Consider the following 14876-nt stretch of genomic DNA (forward strand, 5'->3'; position numbering starts at 1 on the left):
TTTTCACTTTTTTCGATCTTTTTGTGAATTCTTTTGTTGAGGATCATTAATAAAGTTAGATTTAGCATGTTATTAGTGGAGCCATACATTATCTAAGTTGTTGGATGGAATTGTGGAGATTTCCTTTGAAAAAATGGACAATTGTAAATTACTGATAGTGCATCGATAATTACCGAAGGAAACGTCAGTAATTTTTGGCAAACACATGGACTTGTACATAATAGTTCTAGCCATACAATTTTTTTTTTTTTTTTTGTTGACAGCAAATGATCAAATATACCTTATATGTTGAAAAGGCTAAAATATAAATATAAATATTTAGACAAACATACGTATATAGGATATAAATATAAATACTACCAACAACATAGTGGCCAAAAAAGCAAAATTTGAAATTTAGCATTATAATTAAAGAAGAGAAAGAATACAGTAGAATATATATCTTTCTTTTGATACATTGAGCTTTTCTTTAAGAAGGTAACTTTGATACACAAAAGGTTGTATAAAAATAAAAGTTGCTCAAATATACATCATGTGCTATAGTTAGTTAATGCTTCGAAACCAAAATCAAAATGTTTGCAAAGTGAATGTAAATGAACATCTATAATTAGATAGTCCAGTCATCCAATAAAGCTCAAATATACAAAGAATTACATATGATTACTCTCACAAGACAATTAGTTTTCAGTATGAATTGTGCACTAAATTCCACTATTAAAAGTGAAACAACATCGGAAATGGATAACTTGCTCTAAAATAAATATTTTTTAACAATTGTGTTGGTAATTTTTTTTTTCTTTTCACCTAGAATGAGTAAACTAACCCATAGTAGAAACCAAGGCATGCACCAAAGTAGAAAGCAACCATGAATCACTATGAACTGCAACTAGTGACAACCAATCCTTTTTTTGCATCCCATCCCTAGCGTGATTTATACATAAGGTTGATTCTGGAAGCTCAGGAGGCACTTACTTAACAGATAGATTAACTTCCCATGTCTCGTTTGGAAGTCCATAGAGACACAAATTCTCTTTCTCTATAAGCACAAGAAATAAGAGCATAGTCAATTAAAACCATAGAAAAGCCTTAATCTTACATCCATTAAGTAACACTTCAAATAAGTAGAGACTCAAAACTAGAACAACGTTTATGTTGATAAAAAGAATATAAAAACAAAAATAAATATATGAAAACACACACTAAGGAATGACATATCATCATATACTTAGCTTAAACAGATAATATGGCCATAATATTTTCTATTAACTTGCTTATATAATATATAGATTGATTCATTGAATAGTAACAACAGAAATGACCCCCAACCCTTCAATGTTGTAATGATAGTGTATTTACACCTAAATTTATGAATCCAACTTCATAAAATCACGAATTACATTCAAAATCTTATAAGATAACACAATACACATTCTTTATCTAATTTTAACTTATCTTTCATATATATACAACAATAATAGATATCATATTGAAATATCAAAATCAAAACTAAACAGGCCATGTTACAATAACGGGATCAAACACTTGGTTCCAAATTGTATTACTCAACATAATGAGTAAGTCTACCATTATGTTGAACTGGGAATTCACGTTTCCAATCTACAAGATGATACAGAAAATTTAAAACCTTTTGTCTAGATAAATTTCAAACCTTCTGTCCTCTAAGCATACAAACCTTGGATGTTAATGTACCAAATCACCAAACTAGGAGTTAAACCAAAGCACATTTGATCTTTCACAAATATATATACATATAACATGCACATATCAACACAAAAACACACATATATACGTAAAGTGCTTCCCTGTAGATATAGTTATAAACCGCATATTGGTACTTTAGAAATTTGAGGAAGTCAATATACTTTTTAAGTAATAATTCATATTTAAAACTGATTATAAAGTACACGAAAACAAGTAAATGACAAATGATAAAAGACCAACCAGCAACCACTAAGAAAGGATTAAACAACAATTTCAAAGTCTATGCCACAAACAAAACTAGCTAAGACTGCACATTTCCTCTGTCCATGTGGACTTGTGGACCAACAATGAAGGATGCAGCAAAAGAAGAAAAAAGTAAGCTAATCAGCTAACATAAAACAAAAAAATAGAAGAAAACTGGAAAAGCTTGTGTTTTGGATTCTAGAAATACTTATGTAGTGGAAATATTGCTGTGTACAATTTCATTTAGTCAGAACAGGATCCCATGGCTATTCATCTTAGATAAAGAGAGAGTGAGAGGGAAAAATATCATGTGGAGAAGAAGGAAAACAAATGGAATGGAGCAACAACAAAAAACTTAAAAATAAAAATAAAAATAGATAACAAAAAGAGAGGTCCGGAACCACAACCACCTAGCTTCTAGCTTAGTTACACCCTCTGCTTCTCTCCTTGGTGACTACTGCTTGTTCCCTATCTTGAAGAAAACCCAAACCCTCTCTCTCTCACTCTCTCTCACTCTCTCTCTCTCTCTCTTTCCACTTCTTGCTCCCCATCTTGATGGTCCACCATGTCACTATCACCCAATTTCAAAATGAAGTCCATTCTATAAAAGTAAAATTTATCAACAATTGTTTATCCAATCATCCTTAAAAGCTACACAATATTTATCTTACAGCACAATCTATACTCACTAAAGCTTCCATAGCCAAGCAAAATCCCAACTAAACTGCAACTGAATTATACAAAATTAAAACCACTGACCTTGTTAGAAAATCAAGTAAAGCATCAAGTTCTCATTAATGGTCACTTCAAGTAACCAATAGCAATACTACATCCAGGACAGCATTCGAACTATACTAGACAAATCAGATTTCTACTTTTGACCTTTTTGTACAAGCAATTAAATGGACTATAACTGCTAACATAATCAAGAGCTTTAAAATCACATAAACTAAAAACTAACAAAAACAAAATGAACTGTTTATATGGTTTGCAAAACAAGTATTTACATAGAAAAAGAAGAAAATAAGCAGAACAAGTATTCATACAGAAAGAAGAAGAAAATATGCAACCTCGTATGTGACACTGACACCGGTAGATGCAAGCTACCGTAGACTAACTGATGACACAGTACCATTGCCTGACAAGATGCAAAGAGCTCTTGGCCTTTGTTGCACATAAAATAATAGTTTTGCTACAATGTCCTACAATGACCCAAAACAATAAATGAAAAAAAAATAAAAATGAAAACCTATAATATAGATAACAAAAACCTCAGAAAAACAATCAAATTACAATTAGTAAAGCATAGATCACTTTCTCATCACTGGCATAGAAAATCAATCAAGTTACAATTACTCCGTTTCTAAGAAGATGTGGATGAACCCTATGTGAGGTTAGGAGGAGTAGACATGGGTGACAATCCCAAAGAAACAGGCCCATCAAGACCATATTTTCTAGGCCTCCCCCTTTTCTTCTTGACATGCTAACTAGAGGGCATCCCCCGAGACGAACCCTAGATTTCAAATCTAGGGTTTTGACAGGGGAAAAAAAATTACAAAGAGGTGGTGGAAAAGAAAGGAAAAAAAATAAAATAAAAAAGATAAAGAAGTGAGGAAAAAACAAAAGAAAAGGAAAAAAAAAAAAAGAAAAGAAAAGACTAGTAAAACGTTGATGAAGGAGAAGAGAAGAGCTGGATTTTGACAGGGGAAAAGAAAGAGAAAAAAATAAAATAAAAAAGAAAAAGAAGTGAGAAAAAGACAAAAGAAAGGAAGAAAAAAAGAAGAAGAAGTAAAATGTTGATGAAGGAGAAGAGAAGAGCTAGGTTTTGACAAGGGAAAAGAAATTGCAGAGAGGTGGTGGAAAAGAAAGGAAAAAAGAATAAAATAAAAAAGAAAAGGAAGTGAGGAAAAGACCAAAGAAAGGAAAAAAAAAAAAAAAGAAGTAAAACGTTGATGAAGAAGAAGAGAAGAGCTTGGTTTTGACAGGGGAAAAGAAATTGCAGAGAGGTAGTGGAAAAAAAAGGAAAAAAATAAAATAAAAAAGAAAAAGAAATGAGGAAAAAACAAAAGAAAGGAAGAAAAAACAAAAAACAAAAAAAAAAAAAAGAAGTAAAACATCGATGAAAGAGAAAAGAAGAGCTGAGTTTTACCCGGGAGAAAAGAAATTGCAGAGAAGTGGTGGAAAAGAAAGGAAAAAATTAAAAATAAGTTTAATTTTGATACAATGATATTTTAGGAATATTAAAAAATGAGGAATAAAACAAAAAGATGGAAAAAGAATAGATATAAATCATTAAGCTCTTGTACAAAGGGGCAACGGGCCAAATTTCCCAAAAACATATCATTGTTCGAACAATTCATTAAAATCATTAAGAAAAACAACCCAACAGACTTTTAATGATTCATTTCACAGTCTAAACATCCCTTCTTTCCCTATTCTTTCCTGCACATAAGAAGAGAAAAAATCCAACAGAACCTTGAAACCTATAAGCAGGAAGGAGAACTTAACACATGAAAGAAAAAAAAAAAAATATATATATATATATATATATACACCAAAACCTTGTTGGAGAGTTATACATACAACAGCCTATGAAGAATAACAAGTGGTTGATCATCAAGACTCATACAGAACTCCTGGCTTTCTCCTTAACCCCCTTGCATGGTTTCAAACAGAAAATGATACTAGATGATTGACGAAATTGAAAATTTAACGACTTTGGCTAAATTTTTCAAGTCTTCTACAAAGCTTAATGAGTAGTTGGCGGCAGATTTTAGGAGATGTGCAGGGTCCAGACATGAAATAAATGACATTACCGAGAGCCTTGTGTAAATTACATCTTCACGCAGCTGCTTAGGAAGAGAGCTTGCATACATTGACCCATACCTACAGAAAAGCTTACACACTTGAAACAAAAACCTTTTGAATGAGGGGAAATGAAATAAAATATCACAACTCATGCAGGGCTAGTAAACTTGAAAGTGATTAGTAGACCGTCGTGCTTAGCAAAATCCAGTAAATTAGTCCCTTGGTGGAGTTGGGTAGCAAAGGTAAATAGCAGCATATTAACTGTTTAAAAGGTGAATAAGATGGATGCAATGACCATGAGAGAAGGGATCAAACCACGAAGCATTTCTGCTCACGGGGACAAGATACAGTTTTATGCAACAATGAATTCAAAAAAATAAAAAAATAAAAAATATGCTGATAAACACAACTTACAAGTTTTTTGAAACCTTAGTCTTGCAACAATATGTATAGCATAGCACTAATAGAAGATGAATTAGAAATAATGTGTATATGATGCGGTAATTATCGTTTTCCAAGGTTAATTTTTTGCATTAAAACCTCTGGACTTGTTAAACAATCTGATTTGAGCACGTAAGCTGGAAACAGCAAAAATGTAGAAGCACAAAGTGTTGTTGCATGCTGATGCCTAGCTAACTGTTACACAACTCGTAGAATATAGAAAAATAACCCTATGCACAAAGAAAATCATGAATCGATACCCAGCAATAGAGCCTTCTGCTCGAAGTTGTAGAGCTCATAGGGTTCCCAATGCAACTGCTCGTTTAACTGCAGGATGTGAAGATATCTCACCCACCATTTTTTCATCCCACAACTGCAAGTTAAATTAACATTTAAGGATAAAGGATTAATAACAAAAATATCTCATGTATTCTATGTCAAATCTCAATGTGGTCTCAGGACATATTGTTAATTCCAGTTTTGGTGTTTGACTAAACTATGACATATTTTTAATTCCAGTTTTGGTGTTTGACTAAACTATGACATATTGTTAATTCCAGTTTTGGTGTTTTCCAAGTATGAAATTCAAAGCACATTAAATTACACTTTTTGCAATTCATTATAGGTTGAGATTAGTATTTTATTAGAAAGGGCTGGAGTTCTGAACATCTCGCCGGTTTATGATCAATGCAATTATATCTAGTGAATAAAAGCTTCAGACCTGAAATACTCCATCACACCGCAACCAACTGGGTAGGCATGTCAAACAAGTACAAGTGGACCACAAGAACAAATAATTCACATACCTCCTTAAGCAAACTTCCTCCAGAAGTGATATTATTATTTGCCTGAGGATATGTAAACCACTTTATTGACTTAGCAGCTGCTGTGCACGTGTCTGTGCAAAAGGGCCATCAGCTACACATACAGTATACACATTAACATACATGTATCATTTCAATTTTGATAACACTCAGATATACACAAGCAAATTATAAAATCATATAAAAAAATCTGTGGTATAGGAATAAAATCATATTTGCATTTTGAAACTGATATTTATAGTGTTTAGTCAACAGAAAATGAAACTTAAACAAGATTCTGAAAAATGTTTAATATTATTGGCTTCTCTCTGTTGGCAGAGAAGGGACTTCTTTTCTGAAACATTACTCAACCATTCTCTAAAGAAATGTTTGAACATTAAAGTCAAAAATAGGTTTTAAAAAGCCATCCAAAGATGGCCTTAACTCAATCCAGTATTAAAAGTTACCTTGGAGTCTCCAAGAAATGAATCAAATACAGCACTTGTAGCCAGTGTGGCAGCTAAGGGTTTGGCTCCACCTGTCATCAGCTTCGCAAAGCAGGCTATATCGGATACACAATTAAATAGTTCAACTGCAGTCTGTTAAATTTCCAATCAATTGTTAACATTCTTTGAGACAAAATGAAGAAGAGGAAGAAAGCTGGAGATTCAGGAAACTTGACCTCTGTTCCCAGGCGCCAGAAACCAGTAAAGACCTCATCAAAAGTAATTGGCATATTTTTGTTCCGGAAATGATTAACAACAACTCGCTGGAAAAGTGGATCAACCATATGCATTCTTCCAGCAGCTTGGATAACTATAGAAGAATTTCCAAACATCAGATGATGTGATTACCAAAATCAGATTGGAAAAGCATGCATTATAATAGTAAAATATTAAAATCTTTTTAAGTTTAAGAATCTCAGCCCAATCTGAAATTAAAATAGCAAATACATGGCAGGCATGCATATTTACTGTTTCGTTGAAGCAATATACCAAATATTCTAAGCTTTCAAATCTTCGGTGCCATGAACGATCATATAGGTGTTCATGTACCAATTTTACCAAATTTCCTATAAGATAATGAACTAGTTAAGGAAACACCATATGACAATTCATAGAAACAAAGACAAGAAAATAAGCTCATCACACAGGCTTCTAAAGCGAAGTACATCAAAGAAATAAAAGAAACAACAAACAAGTGAGGGCCCCAGAAAGGCCAAAAACCTGAGGACCAGACAATTTAATGCACCAAATCTCACATATAGGATAGATATACAGAATAAGGAGGTCTGTCATGGGAACTAATTGTCCCTCTTTCATATTTAAGAGTTGAACAAATTATTCATCATGTCAAAAGAAACAAGCTTTTTTTAAATAGAAAATAAAATCATCTACAGCATATAGGGTAAAATATAATTGTAACAAATATAACAGAAAAGGGAAAAAAAAGTTATTAAAATCAAATGTCTTGCCTGGCTCCAAAATCAAAGCTCCAATAATCCCTTTTGATTCAGGATATCGATCTAATGTATCTGATATATATATATATATATATATATGATGGATATATGTCTGCAAGATTTGACTTATCCCTTCTCAAATTGAAAACTTCACTTCTTGAATTGAACAACGCAATAATGTTAATTTATGTAAGAAGATGGAACATTACAACATTTAAACAAATAAAAATTTGATAAAAATAAAAAGTACCAACTTGTGTTTCCATATTTCAAACTGTGAGATTGCAATCCTTCAGGTAAGGAAAGATTGCATTTATTGTTGCACAAAAAGACAGTAGAAGGATCCAAAAAAAGTCCTCTTCCAGTTTACCTGCAGTGAAAATTCATAATTTTACACTCAACAAAGAAAGTTTCTTGCCCATTATTACTCTTTCCCATCCTGAGACAAAAAACAGAAATATAAATAAACTATCACTTAGCAAAAAAGTTGAGACATAAAATAAACACCAAAGCAGAACTATAGTTTTTCTGATACACAATTTTGTCACACATTTATATGATTGTTGAAGGAACCTGTATAAGATGATGGTGCTTATGCTTCCATAGCACCCAAAGTATCACCATGATAGGATCCATTAAGAGCTAGGACCTGAAATAATAAACCCAACCCAAAATATGTTTACAAGTTTCAAAAGTTAAAAATTATCACACTAACTTTTAAAAATGCACTACATATTTCTATTGGTGTAACATCTATGACATTGAAGGCAGTAACTAGAAACTCCACCTTCAAAGGCTAGGGTTATCCCAGGGCAAACAGAAAGTATGACCACCAAAGATGGATCCATAAGTAAAAGGAAAAGTAGGTATTATGATATTTTAACCAAACCATGGGAAACTTTACATTACCTTAACATTTAGGTACTAAAGAATATGTGCATACTGCAAAATGCATAAAAAATGACACAAACATAATTCTAATATTTAAATAATAGGGCCCCAGCTAAAAGTATATGCTATAAGAAGAAGATGCTAGTTAAGTAAATCTACAATAGTATGAAATGCATAAAAAAATGCATAAAAAATGACACAAGCTTTCTTGGAGGTTAATATGAAATGCAACCTATTAATCAAGAGCAATATAAGGATTAACATTGCCCACCATTAGCTGAGCTCGTCTTTGAATTGAGTCGTCATTCAAAAGATCAGAAATGCTGCCATGATTAAAAGTGAATTTACGAAATACCATTTTGAGTGCAATTTCAATTTGCTGTAGAACCATTATCTGAAAAATATGTCCGAGAAGCCCAGCCTGCAAAAAGCAACCAAAAAATAAAACAGTTGATACAACAAACAGTTTTTCATAAAATCATAACCCACACATTCCTTCCAAGGCCCCAACCATTGACAATATCTCTTGTTTACCCCAGGACGCAATATAAAATAACTGAAAGAGTCAAAACGCTCAAATAAAAATCTATAAATCACACAAGAAGCCTTGAAAAAGTGGATACATAACACATAGCGAATGAGCGGGAGTGGACCTTATTTGCATTGCATAAATTATAAGAAAAATATACGAAAGCTACTAACCTTTTCCAACATCTTCAAGCAAAAGTTCAGCACATTCTAAGGCTGGTTCATTCACATTCTCAAGAAACATTACATGCCAAAATCTTGTAGCAGCATAACCCATATCCCTTGCAGGCTCAGCCTGAAACCACCTAAACGAAAAAATCACATTAAGAAAGAAGTTCAGAGGTTTTATTTTTTTGTTCTATGTTGAGTACATTAGCAGCATAAACTATAAAATTACACAAGTTAACCGTAAACTCTTCACATGCATATAATAATGTGAAGAACGAATATGCTAAATTCAGTGATATAGATAATAAGGTGTTTTATCCCTCCAAAAAATAAAATCCATGTTAACAATGCTTTATCGGCTAAGAACTATGCGTTCGCTCTAATGCATTAGACAGTCTCAACTTAAACAAAATGCAAGAACAACGATTTTTTAATCACCAAAAGGATACTCATAAGGATGACCTGTAAAGTAGCATCGGGTCCTTGAGTCCACCAACTAGCACATGCATCAAATTGTTGAGTCAAGACATCATTGTTTACCGGTAAGTGAATAAAAAACAAGATTAGAATGGCATGACACAAGCCAGTCAATTACTAAACAATTTACCAGCTTGAAAGAAAGCATTAAGTATATACATAAAAATGGCACGCCAAAAACTAAGCAAAATGAACTCAGAAATGAGATCAGTATGTAAATGTATGAGATCAGTATGTAAATATATATTGTTCCACAAATCTGCAACCATTGTATCAAATCATCAAGTACCTTTTTTTAACAGGTAACACATAACATGCATAGATTAAAAGTGAAGGGGGAAAAACAAAGAAAAGACAGTGACCGAATTAACACAAAAATCTTATAATTAATAACCCAAAACACATCCAAAGATACAAACCTTGAAGACTGCAAAATTCTCACCTCAGCCTGAATCAATTACCATAACACCTTCTTCTGGTGCTAATTTGTGCTGAGTGAATGGCCACCAGACAACCTCCCCTGCCTTCTTAGGCATGTCATACAATCTCTTTGACACGCGCTCCGAGTATGATGAGAGCATTATTTGAAAAAGCGAATCGAATACACTGTGTGTTTGGAGCAGTTATTCAAAGAAGCTTGAGAAACAACTCTGTGTTTGGTTCCCTGCATTGCTCTGCTGAATATATGTTGTTGAGTTAGCGTCTTTCATTGTTTTCTGTGTCCTTTGTTTGTTGTCCGATTAATTGTAATCGGCTAGCCCACATCCTGTGTCAATGGGTAGCCAATCTCAAAGCTTCAGTGGCGACTAGGTGGTGTTTAGTTGATGTGATGGAGAAGAGAATGGAATGGTATGTCCCGCTTCAGCGCAACTTTCTTTCTTTCCTTTTGACTAACGTCCCACTTCAAGTTTCCGCATGAGTTTTGTCCACCACGTGTCCTTCTTCTTTTATTGTTTTTATTTATTTTAGATTATTTTCCACGTGTTATTTTATAGTTCATGGGCTTTTTCATTTTTGGATCTCCTACCGTAGCCCATGTCGTTAAGAGTAGCTTATAGCATTAAACAAAGGCAGAACGAACGGGGTTTAGCATTTGCCTACTCTATCTTTCAAATTTGTACTATTATTATCCTTTGGATTTTAAAAAATATAGACCATAATCACAAAATGTTAACTTTGTTACCCTTTTTTTTTTTTTTTTTTTTTATTAATATCATATGGGTATAAAGAGGCGAAGTACCATTGTGGTAATTGAGACAGGCGAGTACGTGTTGATGAACGAAAGCCTGTAGATTTCGTCTTGGCTATTCTAACGTTTAGTTTAGGTAGGCCTGACATTTAACTTTATGAGTTTTGATCAGGCCATGTTATGGTAAAACAAGGCCCACCAATTTGACTGTGAGCAAGCCCACTTGACCATGTGGTATGGCATCCCCCACGCCGTCAAGTTGTGCTCACTGACAGTATGAACCTTATATATGGTAAGCTTGCATTATATTTGTTAACGTATTTGATATCATTCCTCTTCGTGCTTTATTACTGATATTGGTGGTTTAAATTACACTCAAAAACAGTTTAGCGGGTACGAATAATTAAAAACTAAACACTTATATGAGAATGTGAAAAATCAGTTCACAAAAATAAAAAAGGAGAATGTACACCTTCTAAATTATGATCCTTTTTTATATAAAATAATAATAATAATAATAATAAAATAAAATGAAATATTTTTTTAAGAAAAAATGCAGTAAAAATTAAAGCCCGGACCGGAAGGAGACACATAAATATATTGGGAGTGGGGAAGATTGTGACGGAAAGCACCGCAATGAGTGATGAGTTTGAGAATGTCAAAGGGTCGGCAAGCTGACAAACCAACACCAAACGCAATAAGGCACGGTTACCGAGCATGTGAACCCCGAATGGTGGTCGGCGCATTGCTGTTGACATTGGGAGCATGCATCAATTATGAATGAATGTGTATGCCCAGTCCACTCACTGTTTCCGCGTGTGGTCTGTGGAGTGGGTGCATCTTCAAACGCGAACTTGGCGTCCAAGTTGCCTATCCTCTCAACTGCACCAACGGATGACTTATGGATAGGGTTGGCTTTTGTGCAAAAAAGCTTATTTTATATGGTTAATTATAGTAGGGTTTGGTGCATTTTCTAGCAAAACAAAAGAACACACACACACACACACACACACACACACACACATATATATACATATATATATATATACACACAACCATGGATGATAATATTTAGTTTATATTGCAAGTAATAGTAAAAAATATTTACAAAAAAAATAACAATAGTAAAAATTAATATGGAATGATATAGTATATTTAATTATTATTTTGTTTGACACAGCATTTTAAATTGTTAAAACAATTTTTCTAAAGTGTTTTAGATCTTAAAAAACATTTAATAATTAAAGTCACTGAAGAATAACTTTTTTATAAAATATTTTTAGAAGGAAAAAAAATAAAAAAATAAAAATAGAAGTAAAAACTATGCTCAACAATACCTATGTGTAGTGCATACTCTCTTATGTGTGATTATTGGATGTCTTTGACAATTTGTTTAGTGTTTACCCAAAACTAATAGGTGGGAGAGGGTAACCCGTTTATAAAATTCTATAATCTGCAATTTCTTTTTAATATTCAATTTTCAATTTGGTTAACCCACAAAAATTTCAAATTGTTTAATCATTTGGATATTTATCAAGTTCTTATCCTGTAAAAGTTAAACTTAAGGATATATATTTTTTTTGACGAAATTGGTTAACTCAGTGATAAAGCATTCATATTTGTACTCATGAGAATATAAACTCGAATCATATGGGAAACAGAAAAAATAGGTAGTTTGTATTTAGATAATTTATTAAAATATATATATATATATATTTTTTAATTTTTAAGTACTCAAAACTTTTACATGACACTATGACAGTTCACATACTGCTGTAAAATAGAAGTTGGTATACATTTTTATGGGTTTCATTTGACTATGTGTGAGGAAAACATAGGACATGAGATTTAGGATACACCACTACTTGGAACTTTCAATAGAGAGACCAACGTTTTTCAAAATATATGATGTTGCCAGGAAACTCCATTTACAAGCATATTCATCCTTCCATCCATTGTAATTGCCATTTACTAAAATTATTATCACAATAATAATTCCTTACACGTTTATTTATTGCATATTTAATAGATGTAACATATCCATTATTACATAAAATGAAAATAACTTATAATAAATTACATAAATTAATGCAACTTCAAAATTATTTGAAAAAAAAATCTACATATTTTTGTAATAAATATAGTGATAATCATAAATGAAAATTATATCATGCTGATATGTATAATTCTAATTTACCTTCTAATTTATTAGACCATATGCTTTTTTTTAATATGTTTTTGTTTTGAACTTAGAATCAGTATCGTTTTATACATACTTTAATAGTTGGCAGCAGTATAACATTGCTGTTGAAATCATATGCAAAGATTTGAGAACAAGATTAATAAAAATACGAATAAAAGATATTTCTTTTTATCATTAAGAATAAAAATATAATTGAATATGACGACAGAGACAAATGTAACGAAAAATTAGCATTTTCATTTATTGGTTGGATACAAACGAATAATCATAAAAAGAATATATATATATATATATATATGTATATATAAATACTATCTATGCATATTGAGATTTTTAATTATACACGATGTGTAAGCACGTCCTCATACTCTGTTAAACCAAAGTGGAACAAGTTGACGTGGAAGGGTCAAACAGAGCCGGAAGCAAATATTTCCTTCCATTAGAACCATGAGCGTTGTAGCTAGCACCCGATGTGGGGTCCACGAGAAGATTTCCAGGGTATCCAGGATAAGCCCCTTTGGCATAGATCCCAGGACAAGCAGAGGCAGCCTCCAAAGGAGCCTCTTTAGGACCCTGATAGTATCCATTTCCAAATGGGTTCGTAACGGTCCCGGCCAATAGGCTAGCCAAGTTTATCACAATCCCATCCACACCCACATCGTTGTTTGGTGAAACCAACGCTGGAGTCTGTGGGCCGTAAATGGGCTGGTGGAATGGCCAAGCGCACTGACCGGGGCACTGAGTCTCCGAGTTACCGACCCAGATATAAGCGAACTTATTGTAGCTCTTCCCTCTGATTGAAGTGGGTGTGACGGAAGATCCGTGCCTCCCGCAAGTACTGGAGCAAAACCCATCCACGGTGACGTTGGATGATGTCAATACCACGTTAATGGAGTCTTTCTGGCCTCCTTTGGATGCCAATTGTACAATTTGCTGACTGGTGAGCGATTTTCCCAGAGAATACTTGTCGTCGATTATCTGCGAACCCAATTGGAGAGAAAGAGAGTAGGATTTCTTGGACTTGGAATTGACCAGATGGTAGTATTTTTCGATAGATTTCCACCATGTGGTAACGGAGGGCTGTTCTTGCTTCGGTGTAGAAGAAGAAACGGAGGTAATGAAATCTGAAACAATGGCTTTTTGGGAGGGCTTGAAATTGCCGTACCAAATAAGGTTGATGGAAATTTTGCCACCGAGAAGAGGCCCATTATGGTACTGGAAGAGCAAAGGCTGGTCTGACTCTGACTCTGCCAGATTTCTTGCAGCAGAGCTGAAATGGAGTAAAGAAACGAAGAGTACAAAATGGAGGAACAAATCAGTGAAGGCCATGATAAAATGTATTAATTTGTGAAAGAAAGTCAATGAAGAGAGATAGAAAGAAGGTTTAGAGGGTTTGAGTGCGATGAAGAAGTAGTGAGAGGTGGATATATTTATACTTTGGTTGAGAAGGTAGAAGAAGCTGCTGAGAAAGAGAGTCATAAAGTTGAAAATTAGCGAGTAAGATAACGAAATTAGCATTGCCAGCGGGGATACCGTGTTGCATAAATAAATAATTAAATTTGTTTATTTTTTTTTTTTTTATGAGCGTGTGATAGTCGAATTTAAATAAAGACAGTGTATGGCCAGCTATGGCGAATTACGACCATTGAGAAACCAATAAAAAGTATGAGAAAAAGGGGATAATGACAAAACTTGATTGCTGTTTTGAAAGGCTTTATCTAGGGACGGGACACTAAGTATAGATTGGGGCAACAAAGACCTGCCCAAAAGACAGTCGCGACGAGCTTAATTAGTACTTATCCCCATAGATATATTGGTTGCTAGATTTACAAATTAGCACATAGAATATAAACTTCTCTCATATCCATTGCAGTAGAGGCCAATAAAGAATTGGTTTGGAAATGAATTATATCAATTTGGTTGGGCAATACTAAAATAATT

General features: G+C 33.3%; 1 protein-coding gene and 1 pseudogene across 1 annotated transcript; both read right to left on the reverse strand.

Annotated features, from left to right (window-relative positions):
- Nucleotides 1-584: 584 nt before the first annotated feature.
- LOC107418049 (bifunctional dethiobiotin synthetase/7,8-diamino-pelargonic acid aminotransferase, mitochondrial-like) lies at nucleotides 585-9458 on the reverse strand (annotated as a pseudogene).
- A 3694-nt stretch (nucleotides 9459-13152) lies between these two features.
- Nucleotides 13153-14353, reverse strand: LOC107418064 (protein PHOSPHATE-INDUCED 1). The gene has a single exon (XM_016026733.4). The coding sequence runs from the start codon at nucleotides 14262-14264 to the stop codon at nucleotides 13308-13310; it is 957 nt and encodes a 318-aa protein (XP_015882219.3). The 5' UTR covers nucleotides 14265-14353; the 3' UTR covers nucleotides 13153-13307.
- Nucleotides 14354-14876: the final 523 nt, after the last annotated feature.

Source organism: Ziziphus jujuba, chromosome 5, assembly GCF_031755915.1.
Source record: "Ziziphus jujuba cultivar Dongzao chromosome 5, ASM3175591v1".
Classification (NCBI taxonomy): domain Eukaryota; kingdom Viridiplantae; phylum Streptophyta; class Magnoliopsida; order Rosales; family Rhamnaceae; genus Ziziphus; species Ziziphus jujuba.